General features: G+C 45.1%; 1 protein-coding gene across 1 annotated transcript in view; it reads left to right on the forward strand.

The window, feature by feature from the left end:
* Window positions 1-9,278, forward strand: part of LOC311190491 (calpain-8-like) — a gene marked incomplete at both ends in the record, with an annotated part of 30,465 nt that extends 21,187 nt beyond the window's left edge. The window contains 9 exons of the mRNA XM_084262420.1: window positions 663-699; window positions 1,332-1,397; window positions 2,326-2,383; window positions 2,939-3,003; window positions 4,183-4,251; window positions 5,567-5,645; window positions 6,565-6,681; window positions 8,315-8,373; window positions 9,255-9,278. Of these exons, the coding sequence (XP_084118546.1) occupies window positions 663-699; window positions 1,332-1,397; window positions 2,326-2,383; window positions 2,939-3,003; window positions 4,183-4,251; window positions 5,567-5,645; window positions 6,565-6,681; window positions 8,315-8,373; window positions 9,255-9,278 (574 nt within the window). The remainder of the gene's footprint in view (window positions 1-662; window positions 700-1,331; window positions 1,398-2,325; window positions 2,384-2,938; window positions 3,004-4,182; window positions 4,252-5,566; window positions 5,646-6,564; window positions 6,682-8,314; window positions 8,374-9,254) is intronic.
* Between the last annotated feature and the right edge of the window lie 1,463 nt (window positions 9,279-10,741).

The raw sequence follows: 10,741 nt of genomic DNA on the forward strand, positions 1-10,741 counted from the left end.
CTTTATTATGAGGGTGGTGAGGCCCTGGCACAGGCTCCCCAGAGAAGCTGTGGCTGTTCCCTCCCTGGAGGTGTTTAAGGCCAGGCTGGATGAGGCTTTGGGCATCCTGGTCTGGTGGAGGGTGTCCCTGCCCATGGCAGGGGGGTTGGAGCTAGATGATCCTTGAGGTCCCTTCCAACCCAAAGTCCTATGATTCTATGATAGGATTCATAGAGTCCTATGATTCTATGATAAAGAAGGCCAGGTGTTGCACCCACGTGCCATGCTCTACTTTGAGGGCCTATATTCTTATTGCTTCTTATCTGTCAGCAAGTGCTGAAGTGGTAACTAGATCCCTCAGGTCCTACAGTTAAAAGGTGAAGGGTTTGGGAGTATCACGATGATGAGATGCTTTTAAAATGACTGTATCATTAGCAGCCATTGAGTGAAAAAAAAAAAGGAGTCTGGATGCAAGTCAATAACAACAAGTCTGGGAAAATAAATACCTTCAAAGAGGGGGGACAAACGGAGGTGGGGTGGAGAGCTTGGGGAACAGGGGCCCAGCGGACTTTCTCTGTGCATTTGGTAAGAGCATTTATATTAAAACAAAATGTTTTGCTAATTGTTTTAACGGCAAATAGTAGACTTGTAATTTCTGATTTTTTAATTTTTTTTTTCCTTAGGATGATTGGTGACATGGTGGCTGCAAAACCATATGAGGTAAATGTCTTTAATGTCTTGGTTTTGTTTTTTTTTTTTTTTTTTCTAGCAGACTTTTCCTTCATCTTGCAGGGGAAAAACAGGGACAAGATGTTTATTTCTCCCCTGAGCTGAGGTCACAGTATATGTTTGCACTCAGGAAAAATATTTTTTGGTTATGGAGATTCTTTATATGGTTTAGTTTTCATGTACGTGGGCCCATGTGGCACAGAAACTGTAGCCTTATAGACAGGGCTGTAAATTGTTCTTTAGTCTAGTCTAGATAGGAGAAAGAAGGGAGAGTGATCCTTTGCATAGTAACAAACAGTATTCCTGAAGCTTGAGAGAAATTGCAGAAGCAGACTTCCAAGGAACTGCGAATTGCCACAGCCAAGTGCAGCAACATTTTCATGGCAGGTGTTTTATAAAACTATCTTTGTCACAGAAGAAAAAGTCTCAGAAAGTATTGGCTCCCAAATGAAGCCAGCCCCTGACTGCTTGTGATTTAAGTAGTGCCTCTGTTTGGCCAACGCTGCAGAGCAAGTGTCCATTTTCCACTGTAAACAGTCCCTCGTAAGGGTGTGTTGTGACACCCACCGCTTGCTTTCTGCACCTACCTTGTAACCACACTGTGGGTCATCTCTTTTCTCTAGCCTCACGTCGATAACAAAGATATAGATGATGAGTTCAAGACTCTGTTTCAAAAGGTCTCCGGAGAGGTAAGTGAAAGAAAAAGTCTAGGACCTCTCTGCTCTGATTATGCAAATACTTGACTTGCCAGTTCCTTTTGCTGTCTGGTTTTCAAAGAAGTCAGCAGTTGTCCCTTTTTATTAACTCACAGCTTCGGTTCCACTTACTTTACAATAGAACAGCTTTATTGCATTGTTCCTGTTATTGGTGCAAAATGCAATTTTCTCCCTCGGTAATGCAGAGCATGGAATAACTTTGAAAGTAGGGGTGATGGGAGTGAGGACTGTGCAAATATTATCCCATGGTGAAATGAATTACCTGTGGAGTTAGGGTATAATTCTGACAATTGCCTAGTTGGCCGATTGCTTCCTTTTTGTTTTGAAGCCTCAGGAATTCGAACACTTTTGTCTGAACTTTCTCTCTCTTTATTGTATTTGACAAACCTTGGTTTCTGCAAAGCCCTGTTGCGCTAGCCTGTAGCTGTCATGTCAGATTTCCTCTTAACTAACAGGTGGCCACTGACACTGGAGAGGGAAAACATCTTGTTAGTTAGAAAGACCTTTCTGAGTTTTGAGAGGGCAAATTTAGGATTTTTTTGGTTGTAGTTTCCCTAAGGCTGGAAAAATCTCAAATGTTCTCCTGAGCCTCTTTAGCTGAGAAAGAAGGAAGTCACACAGTTCAGTCACACCTGTTAAAAAGTCCACATTTAATGGGTCACGTCACCATGGCACCTAACAAATTGCTTATTTCCCATTTGAAAGGCTAGGAAATATGAGTGGTTTCTGAGGATCCCCTCCATGCGATATCTGATGGTAAATGTAAAGTGTTAGGAAAAAAACAAAGGTTTATATGCCTTAGTTATGGAAGGAAAATAGTCTCTGGATGTCTGACAGCAAGTGACTAGAGCTTGCTTCAAATAATTTTTGTGTTAACACCTAAAGTGTCTTTTCTACCCAGGACTGTGAAGTGACTGCAATTGAACTTCAAACTATCTTAAACCGTGTTTTGGCAAAGAGTAAGTAACATTATGTAGTTCCCGTTGAACGCTGCTGAGAGGCACATGCTGAAATGGCAAGGTGTAAAGTTGCTCTTTGGTCCCTGGGAATGCCTGTGCCAAGGTCCATCTGTGCTAACAAAACCCAGCTTCATCAGCCAAGGGTGATGAAAACCTTTTGTGTTCACCACCAAGTTAAGGTTCTCTTGGCTTGTTGAACCTCTAATACGGGGGGAAAATGCTATCTGGTGCTACCCTTCCAGGTGCTGCCAGCTGATATCCTGCAGAAGATATCTTCTTGGGAGGATCACCATAGAAAGCTATTATTATGCTACCACAGAACTTCTGTGGCCAGATAGAAGCTCACCACCCCCAAAAACATAGTATCCCCTGTTCCTGTGCCAAAAACGCTATGTTAATCAGCTGAAGAGAAATAGTGGGAAAAATAGCAGATCATTTACTTTGCTAATAGGATTTAAAGGTGAATTACCTCTCCGAGGTTCCTGCAGAAAAATATTTGTCTAAGGTATTTCTGACTTGGGTTTCTACTTCTTTTTTATTTTTTTTTCTGCACAGGAAAGGATATTAAAAGTGATGGATTCAACATTAGCACTTGCAGGGAGATGGTCAGCCTTCTAGATGTATCCTTTCAATGTCATTTCATCATCTTTAAAGTTTCTGAACCACCTTTGCAAAACTTCCTGACAACACGGGCTAAGTTTAAACTCCCGTTGTCCAGACACATGGCTGGAGGCATAAAATTCAGCCAAGCACCTCTATCAGCTCAGGTGGCAGAAACGTGAGCGATTTAATCGTTGGCTGCTTCTCTCACCTGCTCTGCAACCCTTGGTGCTTAAACTTTTCCCCAAAAATAGCAGGGATGAGAAGCAGCGACCTTCTGCCTGGATGCGCCTGTGCAGTTTCAGACACGTACACAGCATGTTTGTCAGAATCAAGCTTTAAGCACAACCTCAACTTCCATCTCTCAGTCGGGCACTGCTTATAGAGTTTACAGACCCCAGAGAGATCAAAACAGCAGAGACAGGCTGGAGATCCTGTTCAGAGTGGGGAGGCTATGAATGGGTACATGCTGTGCCTCCCTCCCTTCTGCATAGCTTGTAGGACACATGGTAGCTACGGTACTTTGTGTGGCCGAGGGAAAAGGAGAGGTCAGCACAGCTGCTCCGTACTCATTTGAGATGCTGGGCAGGTAGCCAGTGCACTGGGACAGTCAAGAGTCAGGGTTACACTAATGTTGGTCTCATGAGGTGTTGAGGTCAGAAATGATTAGCTGCGGATCTTATGGATCACTGGCTGTTAGGAGAAGAGATGCCTTACACTTCACAGTCTCCCAAACCTAACAGGGCAGCTCCCTATTTCTGCCTAATTTTCCACAGGAAAGGATGTTCAAAGCCCTGAAGGACATGGGGGAAGACTGTGTAGGCTACTATTGACTCTCTGCATTTGCAGTTCCTGCCTCCGTTTTATAATACTTGTTTGCTGCAAGGCCAATCTTTTGTTTCCCTAAGGACTCTGATGTTTGTTAACTGTACAAAATGTGAGTGGCTCTAACTGTGCTGCTGTATTCAGCAATTCCTTGAGAGTGCAGATAGCCCAGAAATTCTAGGCATGCTTTTAGCCAAGCATATGTAACCCTGCAGACATGTCTGTGTGAGTCGGAGATACATTACAGATGAGAACTAATATGGCATTAAGATTACACTGTGATGCGTGACTTGTTTTTATCAGAACTGTTTGCTCTCCAGTTTTGCTATGGACAGAGGAGTCCTGATTTTTGAACCAAGCCTTAACATGCCCAGGCCAATGGGACAGGCACCTTAGGACTTGTGGAATTCAAGACACTTTGGATGAAGATTCAAAAGTATTTGGTAATGTAGTATTTCTGAACTGTCTCCCCTTCCCTCTCAGCTCTGAAGTACAGACCCAGATCTGAGGTAGGGTTAAGCCACCATAGAGAGATATACCTGGAAGTCTTCATTCTCATGGCCAGAGTTTGCTCCAGAGCTCAGAAACACTTCTGATGAAAGAGGATCTGCTTGTTCCTTTTTCATCTTGGCCTCACCAGCCTCCATAATTTGCAATACATTATGGAAAGACAGATTAACTCTCTTTCATTGTTGGCAGCCAGCTCGCTCTCTGCTGCCTGCTGTATTAAAGCTCATATGAACATCTCTTTGCTGTTGCAGTATGTTATGTTGCCAGCTGAGCACCAGAAAACACGAGAAACGTATTTTTTTAGGACTTTAAAAACCTGTCTTTGTATTTTTTAAATCTTGTAGAAGTGCAGAATTCTTTTTCTGACAGAGCATTTAACATCCCAAGTAGTTCACCCAGAATCCAGCCATCTAAAGGAGGGTCAAAATTTGATCTGCTTTCATTAACAACATCCCTTTCAGGCAAGCCTGCTACTATCATGCTTGATGCTGGTCAGCACAGAGCATCTGTCCTGGAGGTTCAGGAGGAGGTGTTCAGTTCTCCTCAGCTGGAGGTACTGGCTTTGTCCTGGGGCTGGTGTTGGCAGAGCAAGCCCTGACATCCAATTCTACTCTGAGCTGTAGGTCTGGGTGCCTCCTAATTCTGGATAATAACCTGATGGAAGTAGGAAGCCTCTGCCATCACGTCTGAAATATTAAGCAAAATGGACCTTTTCTGCCGCAGTGTTTGCCAAATGATAGAATATTTTCCTCAGTGGCCTGTCTACCACCATGTTACATGAAGGCAGGCAGGCCGCCAGCCCATGGCAACGTGTTTCCCAGTCTGCCTTGATTGCCAGTAGCAATTTGAAGCATTTCCCTTGCTCATCAACATTTCAAAGGTTAGGAGCTTGGGCTGGTAGGAGCAGCCCCCATCCCAGCCATCAGAAACCCAAGCCTGGGTCTGCATAGCCAGGTGATGGTGTGCACACAGCAGAGACAGGCACAAATGTCCTGTCTTTAATCTGGCTACCAGAGCAGGGAGGATGGCAGGCATGAGCTGCAGAGCAAACGAGCAAGCCGTAGAGGAGCCCTGGTTATTTTATTCTGGCTGCTAACCGCTGTGAAGCCTTGCCTTGCCATGTCTTCACGACTGTTGTTACCCAGCTATGAAAGCCTAAGCCTGCCTGCCTACGCTTGCATCATCGCACTGCCGCGTGGGCACGCACTGAAAAGCTGTTTCCGCATTCCCTCGGCCCCTCTGCTGCAGGAGATCTACAAGAAGGTGGACAGTGACTACTCCGGCACCATCGACTCCCATGAGATGCGGAATGCCCTCAGGGAGGCAGGTGAGTGCGCTGCTTAGGATGCTGTCCCATCACTGCCATCCCTACACCAAACATCAGAAGAACAGCGGTGCCTTCTAATAGCTTTGCTTTCCTCCTGTCTCCTAGATCACAGCACTGCCAGTGCCATTCTCCCTTCCTGACAGTGACATATACTGTTACATCCTTTTGTTCTTACATACATCAAAACCCATCCTCTGTTCTGCACTGATGTTTTTGTCCACACCATGACCATTACGTATCCATCTGTTTATTACTTGCTTTATTTTTGGCCTCATTATTTCCTATTCTAATGGTTGTCTTTCAGAGCTATACCCAGATCCTCTTTCTCCCTCATTTCCTCCCACTACCTTTCTCTTCATGAGAGAAGGTGCAAGCCTGATCAAGGCATGCTCCAACGATATACTCTCTGATATGTGCTGTTTACTTTTGGAGCAGTGCTTGCTGGCTCAGGGGCATCTAGAGGACCTCTGTTTTTTTGATCTTGTCTTGTGCTCAGTGGAGTCTGTGCGAATGATCCAGAGACAGAAATAGCACTAATGTGGTCCTGAATGGGACCCAATGTGTTATGTGAGCAATTGGCTCTACTGCAATCACCGCTATTCATCTGCAGCACCAAGACTTACTAATTCAAGGTTTATCTGAGGAACATAGGGCTGGTTATGCTGTGAAACAGTGTGAAATATGCAGTCTGACAAAACACTGTCAGAGAACTTTATGCCTCTTTTCACCCAACACAGTGGGCTCTGGAAAGGACCCACAGCAGAGATGGGTGATGGAGTCCAACAGATCTTCTGAGAGGAATAGTCCTCAAACCTTTGTCCAGGTCTGACTGCAGCTGTGGCAGTCCATGGGCAAGTTACCACAAAGGCAGCATATTAGCCTGGTGTGTCAGTGACTCGTGTGCTTCCCATCCTTTCAGGTTTCAAGCTCAATGATCAGATTCAGCACAGCATTGTCACCCGTTACGCCTGCAGCAAGATGACCATTGACTTTGATGGCTTTGTGGCCTGTATGATCCGCTTGGAGACCCTGTTCAGTAAGTGCCTCTGTTCATCAGCCAAGGGGAATTCCTGAAAATTTTGGGGTTTCATTACGTGTCATTTGCTGTCTTTTAACTGTGAAAGTAGCAAAAAAACCTGGAAGAGAGTGGAAGAGCCCAGAGGGTTGTAATAAATGTGCAGAGTCTAGTTAGAGGCCTGTAGCCAGTGGTGTGCCCCAAGGGTGAGTGGATGGTCTGGCCTTAGTTAACATATTTGTCAATGAGCTGGACAAGGGGACAGAGTGCACCCTCAGCAAATTTGCTGATGATACAAAGCTGGGAGGAGTGTCTGACACACCAGAAGGCTGCGCTGCTGTTCAGCGAGATCTTGACAGACCAGAGAGCTGGGTGAAGAGGAGCCAAATGAACTTCAGTGAGGGCAAGTGCAGGGTCCTGCACCTAGGGAGGAATAACCCCAGGCACCAGTACATGTTAGGGGTTGACCTGCTGGGAAGCAGCTCTGTGAAGAAGGACCTGGGAGTCCTGGTGGACAACAGTTTAACCATGAGCCAGTAATGTGCCCTCATGGCCAAGAAGGCCAATGGTGTCCAGTCGAGCATTAAAAAAGGTTGAGGAGGGTTATCCTACCATTTCACTCTGCCCTGATTAGGCCACATCTGGAGTATTGTGTGCAGGTCTGAGCTCCATGGTTCAAGATAGATGGAATTACTGGAGAGAGTCCAGTGGACGCTACGAAGATGATGAAGGGACTGGAACATTAGTCATATGAGGAAAGGCTGAGAGAGCTGGGTCTGTTTAGCCTGGAGAAGACTGAGAGGGGATCTTATAAATGCTTATAAATATCTAAATGCTGGATGTCTAGAGGAAGAGGCCAGACCCAGTGACAGGGCAAGGGGCAACGAGCACAGAGTGGAACACAGGAATTTCCATCTGAATATGGGAAAAAGCTTTTTCACTGTGAGAGTGGCAGAGCACTGGCACACACTGCCCAGAGAAGCTGTGGAGTCTCCTCTGGAGATATTCAAAACCCAGCTGGTTGCACAACCCTGTGCAACGTGCTATTGGTCCTGCCCTGGCAGGGCTGTTGGACTAGATGATCTCACGAGGTCCCTTACAACCCCTATTGTTCTGTGATTCTGTGAAATCGCATGGAAATGTGAGGTTGCCAGCAAAACTCTGTCTGTTGGAGACAGTGGAGAAATAGCAAAAGCCTCTGTCTGAATGACCCTGGAGAGGGGGGGACATGTTTTCATGTTGCCATGATCTACTACTTTACAGTCATCTGCACTCTGTGGTCAGTACTCTAGTCTCTGAGTTGTCCCAGCTCCTATAAATGGTACGATTTATCATTTACAGTCCTTCCTCAGACTTGGTTTTGTCTCCGAACCATACCAGATGCTACTGCATCAGGCTTTACAGTTGTCCTGCTGCCAACTCTCAGTTTGATGCTGTAGATCTGACTATTCCACCCCATGAAGTAGCTTAGAAATTACTTGTAAGAGGAAAGAAAACCAGCTGTAATATTGTTTTACAGAACCAGTCTAGATTTCCAGTAGATCATGGCTAAAAGCCAGACCTCTACCTTTTGTCAGACTGTGATTCTCTGCATGCCAAACTCTGATTTATATCCTTTTTTTTTCTTTCTTTTTTCCCCTCTTCTGCTTTTCAGAAGTGTTCCATCTCCTGAACAAAGACAAGAGTGGAGTCATACAGCTGTCTCTGGCTGAGGTGAGGCTGGTCGGATTGAAATGCCATCTGCTTAAGCTGCAGCAATGGACTGCACTAGAATACATTTGTTTAAAGTCACTGATCTAAGTGGTAAACTCAACAGTTATTCAAAGGGAAAGTTTGTGCATGTGAAAAGGTTACTCAGCTCAGAAGGCCTGTCTGAATTAGTAGAATGAACAAAAAAAGTAAAGGTACCTTCAAAACCCATAAGGTTGCTTGAGAAGACACTTACACAGTGTGTTTCAGTGTCTGCTTTTAGAGGGCAGTGGTCAATTCATTAGAAAACACACAGCAGGGAACTGTTCTTGTTTGGCACAGAATGTACTCATCAACCTGCCAGAATTAGAAGAGGCCTTTTAAGATGCCAGGGTTCCCCCCCCCCATTTTGTTATTAATGCAAATTTTGCATGTTGAAGCTGTAATAAAAGCAATCAGCTTGCGTCTTCCCTTTGCAGAATACAAATATATCTCAGGAAACAGCTGGAAGGGGACCCAAGAGGTCCATCCAATTAGTCCTCTCAGCTGAAGACTGGCTTGAAGAGAGGAAGATGGCTAGGAAGCCTGTGACCCTCACTCACAGTTAGTTAAATCTAGCTGAAATTCTACATTGCATACTCCAACCTTATATGTTTTGAAAGGTAACACAGCTTGCCCTAGAGAATTGGTCTGCTCTTGGAAGAGACCTGGCTTGCAATGTCTGGGGCTGATCCTGGCAGTACATTTCCCTGAAGTTCCAGAGCAGATGGATCCTACATGTACAACAGATTAAAACACAGCTCCAGCCTTTCCCAGCTTGTTCTCCCAGAGCTGTGCTGGAGTGCCCCAGTGACTTCCTGTGGAGCTTCCAGGTGGTCTGACTCTTTTATCTGTTTCTCCCTCAGTGGCTGTGCTGCACACTGGTTTGAACTACGGCCAATGAATTCAGCAGTGACCTCTGAGACTCTTCTGAACTCAGAACCACTTGTTCAGCTTATCTTTGTTATGGAAAACAAAGAGAGAAACTTGTTTTTATTACTGGGAACTTATTTTACACCCACTAAAAATCAAGTCAGTTACAAAATAAACACACTATTGTACAACAACAACAAGAAGAAGATAAATAAACAAACCCAAACCCAATCTCCTTTACTTTTCCTGCCCAAAGAGTATTTCTGTGTCTCACTCAGAAATGTCACAAATTTTGATTTACCACAGATGGGCTCAGGTGGCTGTTTGATTTCTGACTGTGCATCAGAGTTCAGCAGTGTTCAAAATCCTAGAAGGGGTCTCCATTGCCTGCAATGCTCAGCATATGTTTCAGAGAGAGAAACCCATGCCCAGAGCACAGGCAAAATCTGTGTCTCTGCTCTGGCTACCTCCCTTCCCAGCCAATTGTCTGGTTTGGCTGTGCCAAGTGCCCAGAGAAGCTGGGGGTGAGGAGCTCAGAGGCATATGATGAGCTGCTGAGAGCACAGGGGAATTGGGCATGGACACAGCTGCAAGCCTGAGCAGTGAGTTAGGAAACATGGTGGAATTCCTCCGCGAATTTTGGCTCATTCTTCTAGGAAGAGGAGGGAGGATGGAAGCCCATAGCCAAGTTGCCACAATTATTTCAACTGAGATTTTCTCCTATGAATGCTGGTCCATATGTGTACTTCAGTGCCCAAAGGTGGAGTTTGGAGTTTTAGGAGATAAGTGATGTGATCCCAGAAGCTCCTGAAGGCAGGTGTGAGGGGAGGGACAGAAAATGTATGTGTAGGGAGCCTGGGAGCTTGATTATGCATAAGATGTGCTAATGTGGATCACGATTTGAAGAAGAAACTGAAGCTAATAGTCACTGGTAAGTAGTGCTATGCTTTCCTAAGATCTTGTAAACCCTTTGTCCTTTAAAAACATCTCCCTGCATTTAATTTCACGGTATTATAAAGGGTAATAGCATAGCAATGCAGGCAAGATAATCTAACAGCCTTTTTCAGCAATCAGAAAACATTTCTGTAACTCAGAGTAATCATCTGACAAGATGACATGTCTCTGACACTTCTCCCCAGAGTGGAAGGAGTGCAGGCAGAGATCTGTGCCCCCAAGGCAAACGTGGGGCCAAGGGTCTGTCTTCCTCTCTCCTCAGTGCTGTGTTTGAAAGGGGCCTTTCTCCATGCCTGCTTGTTCCTAAGCTCTTTCTTTAAGCAAGAAGAAAGCTGTTGTTTGCTTCCCATCTCCAACCACAAAATGCCTCCTGACAGCCTCCAAGCCTCCGCTTGATGTCTCCCAGCATTTCTTTTTGGTGCTGGCTAAAGCTGTCTGACTAAAAGGGATGTATGACCTGTTTCAGTGTGTGGCTCTGCCTTTCTAATAAATGGTATTCACTGCTCTGATTTAGAGAACATTTCCC

The sequence above is a fragment of the Gallinula chloropus genome (assembly GCF_964237585.1).
Source record: "Gallinula chloropus genome assembly, chromosome: 3".
NCBI classification, from domain to species: Eukaryota; Metazoa; Chordata; class Aves; order Gruiformes; family Rallidae; genus Gallinula; species Gallinula chloropus.